The sequence below is a fragment of the Bombus pascuorum genome, chromosome 1, assembly GCF_905332965.1.
Source record: "Bombus pascuorum chromosome 1, iyBomPasc1.1, whole genome shotgun sequence".
Taxonomy (NCBI): Eukaryota; Metazoa; Arthropoda; class Insecta; order Hymenoptera; family Apidae; genus Bombus; species Bombus pascuorum.
The window spans coordinates 636,166-657,546 of record NC_083488.1 but is presented as its reverse complement, the minus strand read 5'-3'; the positions used below and the strand labels follow the sequence as shown (position 1 = coordinate 657,546).

Here is a 21,381-nt window from a genome sequence, read left to right as displayed (position 1 = left end):
CGCTACAACAATATGGAAATATTTTGCCGAGGAAACGTAATGAGAATATCAGGTACGAAGAAACATCGAGAAATCGCAGAATTAGAATTACGAGTTTGGATGCAAGAGTCACGCGATTCGTCGAAACAGCGACATTCCTACGCCTTCTTTTCAATTTGATTCTGATTATCGGTATGATTATTTGTTCAAACCGCGAATAAACTCGAGTAATTCATTTGATCGATATGGAGGAAAATTAGCTAAACTCGTGTACACTCGTATGTATCATTTCATCCCGTCTATCTTTTCACGTCTTACGACATTTCCTAACCAATATATGTATTATGTACATATACATATTTATTTGTATATACGTATTATACATATCGTTCTTTTTTTATTTTTCTTTTAATTCAAGATATTTAATGGGGGGAAAAATTATTGCAATTGCAATCTGTCGATGAGCTGCGTTTAGGAAAGAAACGTGCGTACTTGTGTAAGTACATGTATACACGATAAGTACATACATCAGAAAAAGAAATAAATTTATCGTTATGTTCGTTGTACTAGAAAAAGATTAAAGAAGGAAAAGAGAATTGTTATACATCTCGAGATTCGTATAAGCGATCAATTGCGCATGTTCTTACTCGCAATTTCTACGCTGATGCAACCGATTGCCAATGCTTTGACGCGGGTCACCGTATCGGGGTTGCTATTTCGAGGATGGAATAAGAAAGGGTAAGATGAGGTAGTTGAGAATGAATCGACGTCACACTATCACTGGCCAACATTCCACGCGTTGCATTTCGTGGGCAACCCAGCTACGTATATTTGTGCCTGTTGTACACACGCACATTACGCTTTTTCTATATCTATATATGTTTTCTTTTCCAGATTTACACGCGATACCTTGTTTTCCTCTCTCCAACCATTTTTCGTCTGCCGTCCGTCCCCCATTCCATTCAATTTCGATCGTTTCGTTCCGTTCCGTTTTACATATTTTTCGAATTATTCGAAACACTTTGTACAAAGAATCACATGTTCAGCGTTCGTGAAACGAGACGGTTTCTTTAATCATGATATACAATATAACACGGAGATATCGTTTATTTTATTTCACCTCGTAAATCTTATGCAGCACCACAAGTGTGCAAAACATGTATATACAATGACACGTGTAAGTATATGTATAAGAACGGCTACGTATACGACAAACGTACACACACATCCGCGCTATTCAGGCCCTTATTTTATTTACGCGGATATACAAATTTACAAATATTAGGGCGCGTGCTAGATAAATATACAAAAGTTTAATGGACAAGTCGGTGATAGGAAAGGGAATAGCGGCGTGTACGTAAAAATCACGAACACGATTTTCAATCATGACGCAAATGAAAGATCTATCCGAAATGAAAATATATACCCTCATGGGAATAGAATTCGACTCTGTATCTTTTTTCGTAATTCCGGTCAAATGGATAGCACATCGAGGAACGCTCAGGCTCAGAATGAAAAGATGCGCCGGTTGACATCGATCGCTATATTCGTGAAGCACGGTCAGAAATACGTTCGAACGAAATGCATATATTCCTTAAACATGCTAGGCATGACATGCGAACCGATAATTTCAAACGAATCGTATCAACGACTAGACAAGAATAGCGAGAACAACGCAGCGACGAAAGAGTCGACGAGAGAGGCAGCGATGGTGACCGAGCGCAACGAAGAAGGAGAAGAAACAATAGCACGCTTGCGCCATGTGCGATACGATACGATCGTGTTGCGAACAGAAAGCCGCAACGAAACGTCGATTGGATCCGACGACGATCAGTGAAAATCGTAAAGGAGATAGCGATGCAGCGACTGAGGTAATTGTAGCGTACGAACAATTTTCGGCAATTTAGTACCGCAAAGTTTGCGAACTATTAGCCTGGCTTGATGAGTCAAGGGCAATGGAGTCCGTGCTGCTTCCATCACAAGTGCTTTTTGTGCATCTGTCAAACTACTCGATCTTCTTATCATGCAAGGATCGAAACTTTCTGCCGCTTCCAACAACGCCTTCAGCAATCGTGGCTTATCCGCCGTGTTCTGAAGAGAGTTCAATATGCCGTGAGGGTCGCGGAACTGAGTCTTGATGACAACTCTTGCCCCGTATTTGAGTAAAAGGGCTACCACCTCGACCGAAGGATTCTCGTTCGAAGCGACGTATTCTGCGAGAACCGGTCTCAACGCAGGACCTTCGTCGCTGCGTATCACCAAGTTCGGGTCCGCTCCTCGTTCCAGCAACATCGATAGGATTTCCAGTCTATTCGGAATGTTGTCCGCGCAGGCAACGTGTAGAGGCGATCCGATGATCGGCGAGGTAGCGTTTACGTCAGCACCTAAATTCGAAATCGTTTAGTCGCAACGTTATCTAGAGATCGTTTAAAACAACATTAGATATATTCTACTTGTGCCATAGGATGGAGTTATCGAGCGATTAAGCGAGAAATTCGAGGAATTTTAGATAGTGAGTGGAGACAGGCACGAACGCGTGAACTTACCCGATTTCAACAGCATTTGTACTATCGAGGGATCTCCTTTCAAAATGGCCAGGTCGAGAGCCGTGGGTTTCTGATACTCGGGTCCGAGATCGAGACGAGCGCCTTGCTTTAGCAGCAGATCGATCACCGTCGGATCGCCGCCGAGGATCGCGTAATGCAGAACAGTCCGGTAGTCGTGTCGCGAATCGGCCATCGAATTAACGTCAGCTCCATAGCTCAGCAGAAGCAGCACCGAAGCTATACCCTGACACGAACACCACGTTCTCATCCAATAAATATAGCTCTCGGTTTTCGCCATCTCGATCATTTACCTGTGGCAGTCTCGCCGCTTTCATCAACGGTGTGAGTCCAGCGCGATCCCGCGTATTCGGTTGAGCCCCGAACGCTAACAACAACTCCATACATTGCAGATCCAACGGAGAGACCAGATTAATTTCCGATCCGAAAAAGTATCTCTTATTCGGATTCGCGCCAGCTTCCAGCAGAACTCTGGCCACCTCTACGTGACGATTTCTCAAAGCGAGCCGCAGCGGTTCGTCGCACAAAGTTGTCCTGCGCAGATCATCGTAGATCTTACAGTTATCTGTTCTATTCTCTCTATCCCCTAATTTTAATATTATCCAGTCCGTTTTCTTCCCTTTTTTTAGCCATGCTTCTCCTTTCTCGATCGTTTCCCGCTTTCCCTCCCTCCCGCTCCATCTCTTAGTCTCCCTCTACCATCCATCGTTTCTTAACATCGACAAAAATAAATGACGACAATTTTATGCGCGTATACAGAGAGATGTAATTAAATCTAGCGATAGGAATTCATAGTATGGAAAGCGGCTAATCTTTGGCTCCTGCTCCAAGGTCGTTAAGACAATTAATTTCTCATCAAAAGATCACGCATCGACGTCAGCTATGCTATCTGTATAATTACGGTTGGTATTTGTCGATCAAGATTAAGATCGTGACTAACGTAGGACGGATAAACATTGATAAACAGATTAGAGTAATTAGCAGAGAGAAGAAAGACTCCACAAAGGGCGAAGAGAGGAAGAGAGAGCGTGCGTGAGAGAGAGAGAGAGAGAGAGAGAGAGAGAGAGAGAGAAAAGAGTGGATAGTAAGGAGATGGAAGAAAAAAGGAGAAGACAGAAAGGGATCATCGTACCTTGGAAAAAGTTCTCCAGTTTCCGGTCTATGATCGACTTTGGCACCATGCTCGAGCAATACTTTTACTAAATCCAAATAACCATGTTCAGCAGCAAGATGCAACGCCGAATAGCCACATTCGTCGGTCGCATCGATGTCCGCGCCACGTACCAGCAACAACTGAGCCGCTTCCGTGTACCTTTGCCACACGGCGTAATGCAACGGTCTCAAACCCTGCGTTACAGGCTCGTTCGCCTTTGCTCCGCAGGCCAGCAGGATTCGAATCTCGTCGAGCGATTGCAATCGAATTATAGCATCGGCTAGCTCTCGCTGCAATGGATTGGCGATGCATTCCGAAGGCATCTGTTGTGCGTATACGAATCGAAAAAAAAACAAGGATTAACTGTACAGTTGCAGATTCTCCTTATCGCTATAATTTTTTAGCCGCAAAAGAACCATTTTATGGTCACATCGCTTTCATCTGGTACTTCTCCAATTCCCGATTCTAAGGTCGCCGCGTTTATTGCTCGTTGAACCTCGAGTCGACGCGCAGCGTCGCTTGATTCTCGCGCGCATGAATCACTGAACCAACCGCAACAGATACGATTTGCTCTCCGACGGAACGATCGAGATCTCGTCTGTTTCGAACGTCGCCGCGTCGAGACCGTGCCAAAGTGGTGATACAATTTTGGCGATGATATCGGAAGCGCGTCGATCGAGCCGATCGAGAAACATCTCTTAGCCTATTTTTCTTCGGGAACCACTCTACTACCATTTACTCTTCTTTCTTACACCATTTTGTGTCCTCGCACACGATCTTATTACTTTGTCTCTCGAACGCGCATCTTTTTGCCGCTCGTTTATTCTTTTCTTTCGCCTTGGCTCACACGCCTCGAAACGTACGTAGAATGGAATTGTTGATTCGTCGATTTTTAGGCAAGATAGAATGCGATGGCCCGTTAAATGACACTACGCGAAGATGCGATGCAACGCAACTACTTGCGAGACACAGCATGACACGATGATGCGACGCGACGCCACGCGACGATTCGAGGTGAAAGAGAAAAACGTTCGTGCGACAGTCTTTCTAAATTACGCGTGATTGCAGAAAATATCGCGTTTGACGTTTCTTTCGCAAATCTCGTTCATGGTTATTTACTCACGGTGAATACTCTGCGATGCTCCAGCATGTAGAATCGATGTTGTAAACTGTCTTCTTTGTCGGAAAGTCGGTCCTATTTAAAGCTTCGAACGGTGATTCCGCCCGAAAATAACACAAAGGGAACGCGCGGGAGTGTGCGCACCAAATCATCTGTTCGCGACAACTACGCAATTTTCGTTTCGAAGAACTCGATTCGAAGTCGAGTACTCTTGTTCTTGCCTCTTTCTTCGATCCTCCGTTTTACAATCCCATTTCTTTCAAATTTTCCCAATGTATCATCATCGACTTTTCTCTCTCTCTCCCTTCCTTCCTCTATTCTTTTTCTTCGCAGCTTGCTTCGCATCCTCTCGAGTTTTCGCCCATCGAAATCAAAATCGATGCACGCGTCTTTGGCGAATCGGCATTCGTGTCCGTACATCGAGATAAACTGTCCAGTCATTATCGCTCTAACCGTCTCGGTCCGTTCACTGAGCATCTCTTCTCGACTGTGACTCGATGCTAAATCGAATCGACAGCACACGAGTTCCAATCGTGCGAGATTCATCGGCGTATTTGCGGGCCTCTCTCTCTCCTAGCAAAATCCCTCGCGAACTTGGGAATTCGCAAATATACGAAGAATCACGATATATCAATACCTTTTTCATTTACACGGTGCGTATAGAATCGTTTGTTTAGGCAAGCCGAAAAGGGAAAATTCGCGAAAGACCGTTTTTACAAGAGAAGACTACGGTTCGTGAAAAACAACCAAAGTACTTGAGTGTTTCGCATTTGCCTCGTCTGCCAAATACGCTCTAATTATCGCAACTCGACGAAACGCAATAACATCCCCGTAGAATTTTCGGAAAGATCGATATTGATATTCCTCTACTAGCATAGATATTAACTATCTAACTATCGGATTTTAACGACGAAACAACGCGATTTATCGTTAATATCGTACATGGGACCGTGGCAACGAAAATAAGTGAAACACAATTTACGATTTAACGAAATAACTGAACGCAATCTCATTTTTGGAAGTACTTTTATTAAGAAATACTTTGCACTTATTAAATGCCTTATATTCTTAATTCATTTTAATTATAATAATTATTGTTATAGCGTTGTCCTATCTTTCTACTTAGAAGCATGCTTCGCTAACACACGTTACACGACCCTAAATTATAAGCAATTTTTTTTTGTCCTTAACGTACAGCTTATGCGTAAATCAAACAACAATACTTTAATTTCACGAAGCCGACAAGTGCAGAGTTTTCAATGGAAATCTTCGCAACCTACGAAAAATTCTGTACAGAAGTGCCTATGTGTTGCGATTCGAGGAAACTTCAAATTCGTTATCGTTGCTGCGATTTTAATGTTCTTATTAATGAATAATAGATATTTATACGAGCCACGATATCGATCGTTATGCTGGAGGACCGATTTATCGGAAGTTTCCTCTCTCGAAATCAGTTCGGTAATCGTGCGAACGATGCCGTTGCCCTTTTACCGTCTCTCTGCCTCGTCATACACACCATTCCATGCGTTTTCATATCCTTTAAGGGCCACGACAGAAATTCTAGAAACAAGGAAGAAAAAGAAATACAATTCGATACTTTCTCCTTCTCCCACGCCCTCTATACTTCTCTCCTTTTACTTCCTCTTCTTCTTGGTAATCTTTTAAATTTCAATTTTTCACAATAAGAGACTCGGACTGACGAGTGCAACACACTTTCACGCGGTCCAACTTAATAGCGCAGGGCTTTGCGCGACATTTCCATATTATGTATCTATATTTGCCGCTAATCGCTAATTTATCCGTCTATTTGCGACGCGTACTCGCGTTCCAAACGCGCGTGCGTGCCTCCCGAAAACACGTGTCACATCGGACGATCCCGTCTTTTCATCGGGAACAAATTATCGCCCGATCGCATTTCATTTCCTTCCGAACGATAAACGTTCCAAGACGGACCTCGCTCGATACGACGCGACGTTACGTTTAATACGTATACACGCTACACTTTCTTAACGGTTACACTAAATTTGTTATTCTTAAGGAACCTACGTTTAGAAAATTGGACTTTTTATAGGCTTGTGTTTTCTTCGAAAAATATCTATAGAACGTTCTTCACGATTGTAATTCGAGCAAGGAATCGATCGATCGGTCTGTTATACTTCGGGACGGGAAGATCGACCGAGAGTTTTACCAAATGGACAAATCTTCTAATAAAGTACTCATTGTTCAAGCGGAGTTCGGAAAGTGCAATTTTCCACCATCGCCACCTCTCCCTCACTCTTTGTCTTCTATTCTTTCTCACTCGTTCTTTCTTTCACTCACCCACTTTATTCTCTCCCTCGTATAATACCATATCTCGGAAAACATGTTTCTCACGGTATAAGTTCAATACTTTAGCATTTTAATGGAAGATATAATACAAAATATATGTATATAAGTATATGTATTTATGTAAATATGGATCAAGCAAAATGTGACAAAAGAGAAGAAACAATGGGTGTATAATAAGACCAATGCAAAGACCGATCGATCGTATTCTCCGCTATTCACAGGATATTGATCACGGTAACTGTAAAATAAAATCTTAATATAGCAATCGATTGATTATCGTACGAAATATAATAGCAAATTCTATCTACAAATAATAATACCGTCATAAAAACGTATTCCGAAGCGATAACCTAATTAAATATAACGTAAACTGCCTCGAAATGGCTACGATCTACGTACTGCTAAGGAAATGACTATAATAATAATAAGAGTAGTAGTAGTAATAATAGTAGTAGTAGTAGTAGTAGTAGTAGTAATAGTAGTAGTAGTAGTAGTAGTAGTAGTAGTAATAATAGTAATAATAGTAGTAATAGTAATAATAATAATAATAATAATAATAATAATAATTAATAATAATTAATAATAATCGTAGTAGTAGTAATAATAATAACAATAGTCATCAATTATCGTTCACGCTTCTTTGATTGTTGTTTAGTTACATATTTTAAGGGCATTATAATACACGTGAGTATGACACGGCTTTCCACTAAAAATATTTGTTAGATACGCTGAGCATTACTGACTTAAGCACTGTACTAAATTTACGTAAAATGTATCGTTATTATTAGAAAACTAATTATTTTTCATTGGTTTGAAATACTGGTTTTTAATAGATCTGTATAAAACCTTTGTCAACTGGAACTCTTTGAACGATGATTCGCGCGATACGAAACCTCAAGCGACGATACTATGTATCTTAATAAAAAACTACTCTCCGTTACTTATTCGTTATTCCAACATCCGATTTTAACCGTACAACACTCGCACATACGCTGTACCCTTTATCCCTTCCTTTGTTCTTATTCGACGAAGATCTTGGATCGAATTGAATGTCAACGACCAAACAGTATGAAACGAAACATAAATCATTAGGCTTAAGAGAAGGAAACGAAACCGGATCCATTTTAAAAAGGAAGAGCAAGAGAAAGGATAGATAAAAACATAAAAATTATAGAATGTCGCAAACGTTTCTCCCTCCTCTCTTTCTCTCTCTCACTCTCTCTCTCTCTCTTCCTCCCTTCCCTCCTTTGTGCAATTCGAAAGATTTTATCCAGCTACAATACAAAATTAAACAGATTGAAAAAGAGCGAGGGTAAGGGAGGGAAAGATGGAAGGAGAGGAGGGAAAAAAGAATTTCCCGTATATAACAGATTTTCCCAATTCGTTTCCAACTCGATTTTGCGCGAACGAGATTGAATATCAGGTCTTGCCATGTATCGCGAGTAACCAAATGTTCACAAAGTTTCCTAACCTAATTTTTAGTTGTTTTTTTTTACACGGTATTCCGTATATTGTCAAGTATAAATAAAGTCAGGATTTATCACGAGGCCAGAATAAAAGGCAGATACGTTCTGAATGTTAGGAAATTGTATAGCGTTTTACTCTGAAATACTTTTCTTATTTCCCCCCTTTTTTTCATTTTTTCTCTTTATCATCATCAGCAGTAGCATCATTGTCGCCATCATCAATATCATTATCAACGTCATCATCATGGTTGTCGTCCTCGTCGTTATCATCATCATCATCACCATATCATCATCATCATCATTATCATCATCACCATCATCATCACCATACTCAACATCAATTATTATCGTCAATATCATCATTACTCTTCTCCTTTATCTTCGTTATCGTCACCATCGTCATCATCATCATCATTATCATATCATCATCATCACCGTCATCATTATCGTCATAATATTTTCTTTTCTTTTTTCTCGTATCTGGCACTCTTCTATTTAGGCTGTTTCACATTTACGGTAATTTACTTTGCTGGATTATTGCATTGCATGGAAAAATATGGCTTTATCCGAATGCTATTTAACAAAGGCAATACACTGTACGATTATAGTCTGTGTGTGTGTGTGTGTGTGTATATCTGCGCGCGCGCGTGTGCACATACGTGTATTCTACGTTAAGATATACGTGCACGCGCGCTGGTTGTGTATGCACAACTTCAAGTGTATGTAATCTTTCGAAAAGGCAGATCCAGTATTCATAAAAGGATCGTACAATGTATATTCGATCACCTCTATGAAAACTGCTGGATTTTGACAACAAATTATAAATGTTATTTGTACACTAGCATGTAAAAAGCATTATGCTACGTATGTCATGATCGTTCATTTTCAGTTTCTTTTTTTTTCTTCTTTCCTAGACGAAGTTAAATTATAAACTCTTCCAACGAATACCGGTTCATCGAGCATTTGAATGTGTATAGCTATCGATTTATGTATACATGTTCATATGCTCATGTATAATTATCGATGCAACAACTTCTGTTCTTGTAACTGTATATTTATAGGTATATGTATATATGTGCTTGTGTGTGTACATGTATGTGTATATATATATTCATATATAAATATATAAACACACGCATATACAAAGGCAGAAAGAAGACACCTTCCACGCGCAAAGTGTCTACAAAAATATTTGTATAGTAGATCCAGATTTTCGGTATAAGAAGATTCGACGTGGTTGCGAATCAGCCACGTGTTACCAGTCTTGAACGTAGTGACTAATTCGTTCATGGACGAAGCTAATGATCTTGTAACAACTACGATATATCGTACGTCTTTTTGAACCGCGAGCTTCGATCCCATTGTTACAGATTTAATTTCGCGCTAAATGAAAGCAAGAAAATAAACAACATTCACGGACCTGTTAATTTGTTCAATTTGTTGAACATTTTGTTCGTTTCAATAGGGCCAAAATTCAATTTCTAGAATATCGGATTAATTCCGATTGTTGTTCGGATTCGAAAGAAGCAACTTAACTGAGTACGCATACATTTTATTCAAGTGTATATATATATATAATATATAATACATACAATATAAATATTTACATTATAAATATTTATATTTATATAATATAAATATTTACATTATATATATTATAATATATTATATAATACTATAATATAGATATATATATACATACACTTTTTTTATATATATATATATATACATACATATCTATGTACGTATGTACACATGTACGTACGCACGCGCGCATACACTCAAACACAGGCGCAGACACAGACTTACACTAGGCAGACAGATAGAGACGGACAGACAGGCAGGCCGAACATGACGTGCGCGCACGCCTACGTATATACACACACATATACATATATATATGTATAAATAGGACGTAATAAAAAATAACCTATTCTACAGATACGTATTATCAAAAGATTTCGAGTGATCGTAAAAATATGATTTGCGTGACACGTTCAAACTTTTCCATGAACCGTATTTTGTAAATCTGTTGTAGCAATCTGTGTATAGGACTCAAAAAAATACCTCTTACGTTATCCATGTACGCAAGGTGTATGTGTCACTAAGTAGAAGAACGGAACACGGCCCAAAACTGAACCGTACGGATGGTCTTCGAACGCTGCATCGAGACGCGTTACTTCATTTGATTACAGTATTACAATATAGTATGGAAAACCAGAAAAGAAGAAAACTAGTATTATTTACAATAAATGTTAAATTATTTCCAACTGAATCGTATGAAATGAGCGAAAATTCAATCATTAAATGAACTAAATGCTCTTACATAACTTTTAGATGATCTTTCTTCCCTTTTTTCCATCACTCTGATCTTTTCATTTTGATGCTGCGTTCGAAAACTCACATATGATGCATATGTACACAGAACCGAGCTGTTCGAGACTAAAATCGTGTCTACTGTGTACGATACGTACACTTTGTTAATTATTTTCTATTAAATTACTATCTTCTGTAAATGCAATGAATGTGTATAGTATAACGAGTTTGGCGAAAACGCACTCGATTGGACATACGTGATCACGTGAATCGTGAATGTATAAACGAGAAACAGATAACTCAGTGTGAGTCAATAAAGATGGGAAGAATGACAGTCTGGAACAGCTCCGACGTGGCAATAAAAAATTTGTTCGATTCAACTCAAGTCTAAAAACTGGCTACTTTTCGTACAGCACTACGGTAGGCTGGAGTTTAGGCTTTCTGGCAAACGATAGTTCATCATATGATATGGCGGACTTGCAGGACTTCCCGGTTGACTATTCATACCAAGATTACTTGAACCACGACCACGTTTTCGCCTTTGCAATATACCTTTTCTAACCATATAGAATCGAATCGTACTTATCGGAATTTTGTACTTTTCCGAAGCAACTTGAAATGTCATACCACGTGCTACCATATCCGAAGCTTGCTTCAATTCTTCTTCCGAACGTCTTTGTCGTCTCTGATAACCTAAACATTAAATAATGATAATGAAAATTACATAAAAAGCAATGAAGCGGAGAAACGATTTTATCCTGTTATCGCTTGATCCGATGAAACTTTAACTTTTTTATATAAATATAATGCCTAATGTACACGATGACTACATAATTATTTCTCGATAATTATCGTTCAGTGTCCAATGTTTATATTCAATATCGAAATGTTACGAAAAGAAGAACATACATTATTTTATATAAATTTTAATTGTAAAACAATAAAGTCCCTGGCCTTTTTTATCAATTCTTTTTTTATTATTTGTTCATTCTTTTTTTCTTCCACTCTACTTTCATTTCTTACCTTCGATCGCGGGAAACGGACTACTAGGATTACAATTACTGCTTGGAACCATACTAATAGAGTATGGTTTGACATCATGCTGTTGGGTAAACTGCTCATCCGGCTCCATTTTAACCATTCCCGGCGTTTCAGTTAATGTCGCTTCACAAGCGCTAAGGGCTTTTTCCAAATGCTGTAATGCCTCGCTATGTTCCATATTCATAAAATTTGATGAATTCGGATTCTGCGGAACTGGTGTAGTACTGTGTGATGGAGCGCTTGCTGTACTAGTCGCAGCAATTGACGTAGTCTCTAAAAAGGTAGCACTCGAAGTTCCGTCATCAGATGGAGTTTCCTCGCCTTTATAATCAGATCCATCCTGCTGTGCAGCCGTAGATGGTACAACAGCGGCGTTAGAGTCACATTGTTGAGAACTACTTTCACTCGAAGAATTATCATTTCCTTGAGTGGATAAGCCACGAACCTAGTAATGATATTAGTGCCATAAGGATTAATTGAATCAAAATGTACTTGTTCTAAAATATAATTTACAAAGATAAATAGTAAATCGGTACTTGAACTGTATTGTTATCCACTTACCTGTAAAACTTCAGCAGCTTGCATTAATTTACCTAGCTGCTGTTGCTCCACGTATACTTCACCACGATACATAAACTCCACTAAAGCTTGAAGTTCCCACATTCTCATATCTCTCAAAAATATAATAGGATGAGTGCATGGTATTTCTAATAGCAAACGTTCCAAATAATCACTACAAGCGGACAGTACCACTTTGTGACATTTTATAGAGCCTCCGTCGCATGCTAAAGTGACATCGACAAATTGTTCAGAACTTAAAAGTTTTGGAAATGCACTGTGCATATTTGACTGATGAGAGTTCCATGAAACACAAAATTGTTGGCGGTCCCCACCGGGATAATTACCCGGGTTATGTAAATTGCTCCCGCTTTCCATTATTCTGCAGCTTTAGAGCAATCTTCCTGTCAATAACAGATATCCTTTTACATATTACTTATTTTATACTTTAACAACCCAAAAAATATTTTTTATATTATCAGTGAAATGCTGCAAGCAATCTAACATTGAACAATACATAAAGCACAATTTCAATCGTTATGAAATGAATATCATGAATAATTCCAGAATTTCTGTATCGTTGTGAAATTTATGACATCACTTTATATATTATTCCAAATACTTTCTATCTTATCATAGATATTGCTCGTGTTGATATTATTATCAAATTTTCTCTTTCCCTGTATCTACTAAACGATGTTATCTTCTACCTTCATTTACATCAAGGTATGTGATGTTAAGAATATTTGATGCATTTCAAAGAAAATCATTAAGGCAAATTCATTGAACTTCAAACCTAACATAAATAGCAATAAATAAAAACTACATACAAAGATTCGATAGGCAAATAGATTATCAAATTTTTTTTACTAGATCACTGTAATTTGGTAAGCTGATTAAACAATAAATTTGACAATTGAGTCCATTCATAAAAATAAGAAATATATGCTTGCTAAATGTAAAATATGAAAAAACCAAATATAAACATAGGAGATAGAGTTACTTAAGAAAATTTGTTTAATACAATGTACAATATGGCTGTATTACCAAAGAAACTTTAGTATCAGTTATACGCGTTCGACTACTGCCATAAGTAATTATATATAAATACATAATATACCATTGGAAAATGTAAAAGATATAATTACGATCGGATATTCGAATTAGTAATTCTATCGTAGCTTAGTAGAATTAGAAACGAGGAGGCCAACATCGAGAAACTTTTAAAGAAATTCCATGGCACTAGCCGAGAACGAATGTGCAACAAAACAAATCTGTCGTCGGAAACACATAAACGAATTCCTCGGGAAAAATGTTTAAATACAAACTTTAGTTACGCGGCGTTTATCGTAATCACGTGCTCAAAGCGTACTAGCCGACAGGTTAACCAAAAAATATTCAATGTACGCGATCAAGTATAAGATTTTTTTGTCAATAGAAAAATGGTGAAATCTTTGTGGGAGACGCTGTCGGCGTGAGTGCCATCACCCCCCAGGAACGCCTTGAACACAAGTTTCGTCTTTCTTTTTAATTTCCGATATCAAATCCTATGAACTTTCCGAATGTAGACAACGAAATATAACATGAATTTCCTAATAAATGATTTCACTCACGAATTTCCAGCTCGATCAACTCCTCTCAGATTTTCGCGTCGCTTTCGGGAAGAATCCCTTAAGAAAACATTCATCCGCCGAGATTTGCACTAGCTAGGGGAGCTGGAACGAAAGGGTGGGGGTAGTAAGGCTGGGGGTAGCTTAGTGGAACACTAGCGCACCTCTTGCCTTTCCTGTGAAAACTCTTACGAACGTTCAACTCCCTGAGCCTCACTCTAAAATTCTTCTATCTATACTTATGCATTATTTATCTACCTATACATTTTTACTATACGTCGTACAAATTTCTTGCTCTTTTAGTACAATAATTTCACCGTTTTATACAATCTCTATTAGCAAATTAATATTTCAATCAAAATATTTCTATTCCACGCTTTTTATCATACTAATCTTCTATTATACTAATGGATTATTTCTCATTTTATATCAAATCTCATCTTCTATCGAATAACTACACTAACGACACATACTTCATGTTTTTGCCGGTTGAATAGTTTGAAAATAATAATTTCTGAAAATTCGTTTCTTTGTTAACGCCTCTCCATTTTTCCTTAATGCCAAAATTTTTACGAATCTCGACAAATCTAATTATGTTGCATACTTGTTAATTAAAATAAGACGCTGTTTCTTCAAACTGAATTCTATATTCTATGCACATTCGCGCCATTACATGAGAACGCGCCACAAATTTTAACGAAATTAGGTTATCAACATCTTCATCGATTCAAGCTTCCAACGTATAGCACCAAAATATTAAAACACTACTCAGACGACAATTGGTTAAAGCGGTTATTTTTATATTAACAACTTTATACCTCTATGTTTTTAAATTTTCTCTTTTTTCACTATATAATTTATAGATTCCTATATTATATAATTTTCACCTATGTAACCAAATCAGACATATCTTCTATTAAAATTATCGATTGTATCGCAACCAATGAAAATAAATTGCTGTTTGGTTAATTTTATTCGTGAATTTAATTGGTTTAGAAAAATATTACAAAATAAAATACTTATGTATCTCTTTTTCTTTTATTAACAAATAATTATTATTTGATACGATTCGAAGTGTTTCTATAATTAATTATGACGAGATGTAATTTCATGAAATATACATATATACGAAATTGTCATTAATCTCTAATACTTTGATTCATTGTATAATCTTAAATCTATGTATACCATGATTAAAAGGTAACTATCTTTTTTTGTGCATGGTATTAGATAAACATTGATTTCATTGCATTTTATATCTATCTATCTATCTATATATATCTATATTATATTTTACTGCAAAAGGAGGCGCGAGCACGCAATATGTCTAAAATAGGTGGTTATGATACGCACGATGATGGTCCAGGTTTCGTCGGCATTAGATTTTGTCAAGAATGTAATAACATGTTATATCCAAAAGAAGATAAGGAGAATAAAGTACTAATGTACGCAGTAAGTATTATATATATATGATATGAATTATATATATATATATATATATATATATATATATATATATATATATATATGAAACGTACGTTGTTTTTTGAATCAATACATTGAAATTTGTTTAATTTAATCAATTTTTTTTTTAGTGTAGAAATTGTGATTTCAAACAACTTGCTGATAGCAATTGTATCTACGTAAATAAAATTATGCACGAAATAGAGTAAGTGAAAGTAATAACTTGTATATTCATAGATTCACAACAACATTTATGAAATTTTGACAAAAACTTGTACAAGAGTACTTTCTTTTTAAGCATATACTTAAGGGCTCTTAAAAAAGGATTTATTTAATACATTTACTACTATTCCATCTTACTATAATTTTTATGATTTCAGCGAGTTGACACACATTGTTGCGGATGTCATATCAGACCCTACTTTACCAAGAACCGAAGAGCATCCATGTCCAAAGTGTAACCACAGAGAAGCAGTATTCTTTCAAGCACAAACAAGACGAGCAGAAGAAGAAATGAGATTATATTATGTGTGTACTAACCAGCATTGTTCTCATAGGTGGACAGAATGAAGTTTTACGAATAGTTTGTACATATTGAAAATCTGTATTTTTATAATGTAGAATACGTATAAAAAATGTAATAAAATATATAAATGTTTTGTTTTCTTATTGATATACTTAATTGTAAAATGTGTGTATATATATATATGATATTGTATCAAATTTTAATAAATACATGTATTTAATGGTAAAATATAAAATTCTTCAATAATCTACAGTTATAATCTAAAGCTGATAATTGATGGATTTAAATTTTTTTTGAAGTTTCCAAGTACTTTCGCGCACGCGTGACAAAGTTATTTACGCCTTTAACCAATTTTGTCTAGTCTCAAAATTGTTTCCAATAAGAAAAACACGCTATCTGGAAATTCTCTTCGTTTCTGGAATTTGCATGTAGAAGGTCATTAGCAGTGATACAGATTGAACTCTATAATGCTCTCTTGTCTTTATTTTATTAGAGAAACGTTTACGCGAGATTGATTTAATTGATTAATGGGTGCAGCGCAGACGACTAAAGCTACAGAAAAAATGGAGAAGTAAAACTGATTTTTTATAATGTCATATTTATTTATGATTGATATCTGAAAGTAATTATAGGTTATCCGTTTTCGGATACCACATATTTCAGTTCTCAACATCCAAACAGTCGAGAAAAAACAGAAGAACAACCTCGCGTAAACAGCAACGCGAGGCCACTATCAATTGAAGGACCATCTAACATGAATAACACTGATCCGCAAGTATTTGAACCATTACCAAATCAACCTAGGCAACCAACAACTGTACAAGGATTGCTTAGATTTGCTGTAGAAGCAGGCAATTCTCAGAATAGAAACAGTAATATCCAATTACAACCTATGGATGAAGAAGTTGGTAACATAAATGTATTTTAACATTATAGAATATCCATTGGAAATTGATTAAAATTAAACCGTATTTACAGAGGCGTGAATTTCTGAAACAAACACTCAGCTCATTATCGTGTAACGTAACTGAAGAACTACAGAAAGCTATTAAATTGTTGTCAAATGTAGTTGACCTGCGGCCAGACGATGACACAGCAGAACACGAAGCTGCATTAGAAAGGATTGCAGATTTTGTAGATAATATAGATATTGCTAATGATTTTTTTAAAATAGGAGGTTTTACAATATTTGGTCCATGTTTAAACTGTCCTCATAGCAGTATTAGATGGAGAGCAGCAGATATAATTGCCGAACTAGCTCAAAATAATCCCTTTTGCCAAGAAAGATTTCTAGAAACTGGCCTATTTCCCATATTATTGAATATGATAGATACAGATCCTGCAGAAACTGTTAAGATCAAAGCTCTATATGCAATTTCCTGTAAGTAAAAGACTTTTATTCAAATAGCAGTTGTATCGATTTATACTTTGTTCATTATTCATTACACCTATGTCATATTTACATTCATTTATAATTGACGATATAAATTATTTATACACTAAATATAGGCATTGTTCGAGGGCATCCAATATCCCTGAAATATATGGACATAAACGATGGATATTCTGTCCTCTTGAGAGCTATGCAAAGTTCGATAAAGAAGTTGCAAATTAAATCTGCGTTTCTCTTATCGTCTCTTTGTAACAAGGAAAATGTAAATAATTTAAAATTAACCTTGGTAAATATGGGTTTGATCGAGCAAGCGATAGGTTTACTGGTCATCGGTGATCTGCTTCCAGAGATAAGGTAGTATATAATTTTCATCATTTTTTATACAACCGAAACAAACTAAAACGATCCTTCGTGTTTCAGAGATCAATTGTTAAATATTCTCGATGGTTTGACCAACGATAATTTTCTGCCTGCTTTAAAAGAATGTCGGCGCCCAGAACTGGACTTACAATCTACATTGGAGCAATACATAAGGGATTTAAAGCAAGAAGAAAATCCCGAGCAGATAGATGTATGTTATCGGGTGTTGAAGAAAGTTTTTTCTGATCAAGATACAAATCAAGAAAGATAATTATAGTTTATAATAATATCGGATTTCCTTTACATGAATTAAATTTGTATATCATAAAATATTATGATTAATAAATAAAACAAATGTATTTTGTTTTTATTATATTCTGTATATTTTGTTTTATCAACCGATTAATGAATCTATGAGAATAAAATTTTTTCAATTGGAATGTACAATGAATGAAATGATATGAAACGGTGAAAAAACTAATGCAACCGAAGGATATGATATAAGTAACAATTTAAAGACAAATAATTATTACGATATATTATGTCATCTCTTTTAACGTATATACAGAGTAGTCTAGTTAAATGGAATCACCTAAGTGTCTACCTTATTTATTCTTGTATGAAAAAACTTTCCATACTCTGTACATTGGATTTTGTTTTTTGTTACATAGATGTCATGCCGATAACACTTGTCAGCGTAGAAGAGCACGAGAAGCAGTTAAGTTTAGAATAGGTAGAAGTGAAAGAATACGGGCATCTCCATTAACGTGGATAAATGCGTTTTCGGTGTAGAAAAAGTACAATATCTGGGTTTAATAGAGAAAGAGAGGGAACCAGATTACTGGAGCCAGGTTACCGGAGGAAGTAGTTGCTAGAATAGAATACAAAAGAGCCTTTTTTGTGCACGTAGCACAAATACAATCACCACTGAACAAATAGCTAGAGAACACGAAGAAAAAGAATAAAACGCTGATACAAAAGTGTAAATGATCGCTAGATGTTTCATTATCGCGTCGCATCCCGCAGAAAATGTAGAATTCTTTTCAGTGTTTCAGCAGAAGATAGGAGGCTCATGAGGACCAGTCGGATCTATTTTTTTTTAATTTTTTGATCAGCAAAAACGATATTTTCAGCGTTGCTAAATTTTTAGACGTATGTTAGAGGGTATCATAGCATATCACACGTAGACTACATAGGTCAATTCTCGACAAACATCCAATATATAGGATTATCTACCGAAGCGGGAATCCGCACTCGCGAGAATTTGGCAGTATAGTTACGTGTACTCTTATTACTACAATCAGTTACAAACAAAACATGACTCGCCATCTATAAGTTATTGGTAGAAGTAGAGTTAGTTACAGATTAGAACACAGAGGAAGTTTGGTATCACCGGTCACTACGGCGCGTGGTGTTTTACATTTATTTGAAAAATAATCATGTACTACGATATCACTACATATTTGCGTTCTTACAAACATTATGACCCATTCTACTTCGTTCGGTATTTTTCATTCTTAACGATTCGAACATTTTCTTTGACATCGTAATTTAAAAAGTTTGTTAACGATTATTCTTTATAAATTGATCGCTACTATCTGATTTTGATTGCTCGGCTATAAATACATCGAGTGCAAGTATAAAAAAGGAAGCAAAGGAAGTGACACGTCAAGACGTTTTATAAAATTCATTTATAAGTTATTCGCACAGCTAAACTTTAAAATATTTTCTGAAATATCTTGGAAACTATTCAAGATCAAGGAACGATGTCGATAGACAGGCTTTTTTGAGCGAGGAATATGATCGTGTAAACAAGTCCGATGACATCAAACTTCCTCTGTGTTCTCGCCTATAACTAATTCTAGTTTTAGTAACAACTCGGAGATGACGCCACACGTTTTGATCGTAGCAATAAGCGTACATTTGATCACGTTGGTACATGTTCCTATTACAAGATTGTGTCTTTTAGTTACGGAGGTAACGATCCTACATAGATATGATTAATAATTGACAATACGATTTTATGTAATATAAATTATGTCTTATGTTACACCCTTGTATGTAGTAGTAATATTAACCGCAGAACTTCAGATGTAAATAAAACAATGGTAAGGTAAAATAAATATATTTGAGAAATACATATCTATGATTCCATTTAAAAAATCGCATTCGTAAGTGCATTGCTTAATTTATGGAAAGAAAAAGATTTTAGAAGGATAAAATTGGTCCCATTACTTAAACAGGAGCTACAATCTGGCTTATTGCATATTACATATAGCATTGCTCTGTTTGTATACCTTCGTTCGCGTTTTCTAACTATAGTCAGTGATAACTTAAGTTTAGTAATTGTAAACACAATGGGTTAGCTGTGATTTATGAACTTGTCAAAGAAAAATAATCGTAACGATTTCCCTTTCACGTATAATGTCATTTTGCACAAGAAACGATCACGACGCGCAAGTAAATTTGAGTAGCTGAAGCTTATACGTTTAATTGGTTACTTAACGTGAAACACGCGAAACAAGAAAGTCATGGGGTTAACCAATTCGTTTTTGTTGGTTAGAAACGTTGCCTGTTTCCCAATTTTGCATTCTTTCAAATTTTGCAATATTTCTTTGTATCTTACCCGAACCATCTTTAAACGATATTTTCTCTTTACGATTATACGATTATTAAATTACGTCAAATTATGAAATTTCTAATTTTACGTGCCTACCATATTATGAAACGATAAATTTGCACATTATATTTCTTCTATGAAAATAAATATTATTTGATAATTCAAAATGATATTTCAATATTTAAGGTATCTGTTATTCGAGATATAGCGTAAAAGGATAAAAATATTTCATCGATAAATATTTTTGATTGGAACAGAAAGAAAATATTTTATATCGGTATGGTTATTAAAAAACGAATAGAAGTTTTAAGGATGTTGAGAAATTTGTTTTACAGTCAAAAATATTACCTACATACGTAAAGCGCGTTGTTCAAATCAATTGTTTTAGCCAACGACAGGTCATTTATTTTCGAAGAAACGTTTTCCAAATGACTGACATTGGTATTGCGAAAAAGTATCGCGACGTGAATTTTAGATTTTTGCGCCAATATTGACATATTTTCTAATTACACAAGTCTGACGTATGTTCTTTTCGGCTAAAATTCGTATATTTTTTCAGGTTGGACGTCTTCTGGCTGCAAATACATATTGAACCTCATGCTTGGAATAAAATTTAAACGAATGTTCCACGAATGGTCAACATTTTGTTAACGGATACTCAAATAATTAAATATCTTATTTCATAAACATTATTTCAATAAAATAATGTTTGAAAATTCTCCTTTACATCTACGAGAATCTATGAGAATCTACGAGAATCTATGAGAATCTATGAGAATCTATGAGAATCTATGAGAATCTATGAGAATCTATGAGAATCTATGAGAATCTATGAGAATCTATGAGAATCTATGAGAATCTATGAGAATCTATGAAAATCTAT

At 36.0% G+C, this 21,381-nt stretch overlaps 4 protein-coding genes across 5 annotated transcripts; 2 read left to right on the top strand and 2 right to left on the bottom strand.

Moving 5' to 3' along the window:
* Window positions 1-1,068: 1,068 nt before the first annotated feature.
* On the bottom strand, window positions 1,069-5,067 carry LOC132910912 (ankyrin-3-like). Its single transcript, XM_060967106.1, has 5 exons — window positions 4,820-5,067; window positions 3,676-4,019; window positions 2,837-3,077; window positions 2,526-2,769; window positions 1,069-2,363 (listed from the first exon to the last, which is right to left on the bottom strand). Exons 1-5 carry the CDS (start codon window positions 4,844-4,846, stop codon window positions 1,810-1,812), a joined length of 1,410 nt encoding a protein of 469 aa, XP_060823089.1. The 5' UTR covers window positions 4,847-5,067; the 3' UTR covers window positions 1,069-1,809.
* A 2,085-nt stretch (window positions 5,068-7,152) lies between these two features.
* Window positions 7,153-14,284, bottom strand: LOC132910995 (broad-complex core protein isoforms 1/2/3/4/5). The gene is made up of 4 exons (XM_060967261.1): window positions 14,139-14,284; window positions 12,529-12,929; window positions 11,950-12,412; window positions 7,153-11,619 (listed from the first exon to the last, which is right to left on the bottom strand). The coding sequence occupies exons 2-4, from the start codon at window positions 12,901-12,903 to the stop codon at window positions 11,342-11,344; spliced, it is 1,116 nt and encodes a 371-aa protein (XP_060823244.1). The 5' UTR covers window positions 12,904-12,929; window positions 14,139-14,284; the 3' UTR covers window positions 7,153-11,341.
* Window positions 14,285-15,423: 1,139 nt separating this feature from the next.
* LOC132911062 (DNA-directed RNA polymerase II subunit RPB9) lies at window positions 15,424-16,266 on the top strand. Its single transcript, XM_060967422.1, has 3 exons — window positions 15,424-15,587; window positions 15,731-15,804; window positions 15,980-16,266. Exons 1-3 carry the CDS (start codon window positions 15,459-15,461, stop codon window positions 16,167-16,169), a joined length of 393 nt encoding a protein of 130 aa, XP_060823405.1. The 5' UTR covers window positions 15,424-15,458; the 3' UTR covers window positions 16,170-16,266.
* A 177-nt stretch (window positions 16,267-16,443) lies between these two features.
* LOC132910983 (hsp70-binding protein 1) lies at window positions 16,444-18,253 on the top strand. Of its 2 annotated transcripts, none has more exons than XM_060967224.1 (5): window positions 16,444-16,696; window positions 16,789-17,029; window positions 17,104-17,506; window positions 17,635-17,872; window positions 17,939-18,253. In XM_060967224.1, exons 1-5 carry the CDS (start codon window positions 16,653-16,655, stop codon window positions 18,147-18,149), a joined length of 1,137 nt encoding a protein of 378 aa, XP_060823207.1. In that variant the 5' UTR covers window positions 16,444-16,652; the 3' UTR covers window positions 18,150-18,253. The 2 variants fall into 2 exon arrangements, with proteins under 2 accessions (XP_060823207.1, XP_060823217.1); XM_060967234.1 differs by having other exon boundaries at window positions 16,758-17,029.
* The last annotated feature ends 3,128 nt before the right edge of the window (window positions 18,254-21,381 follow it).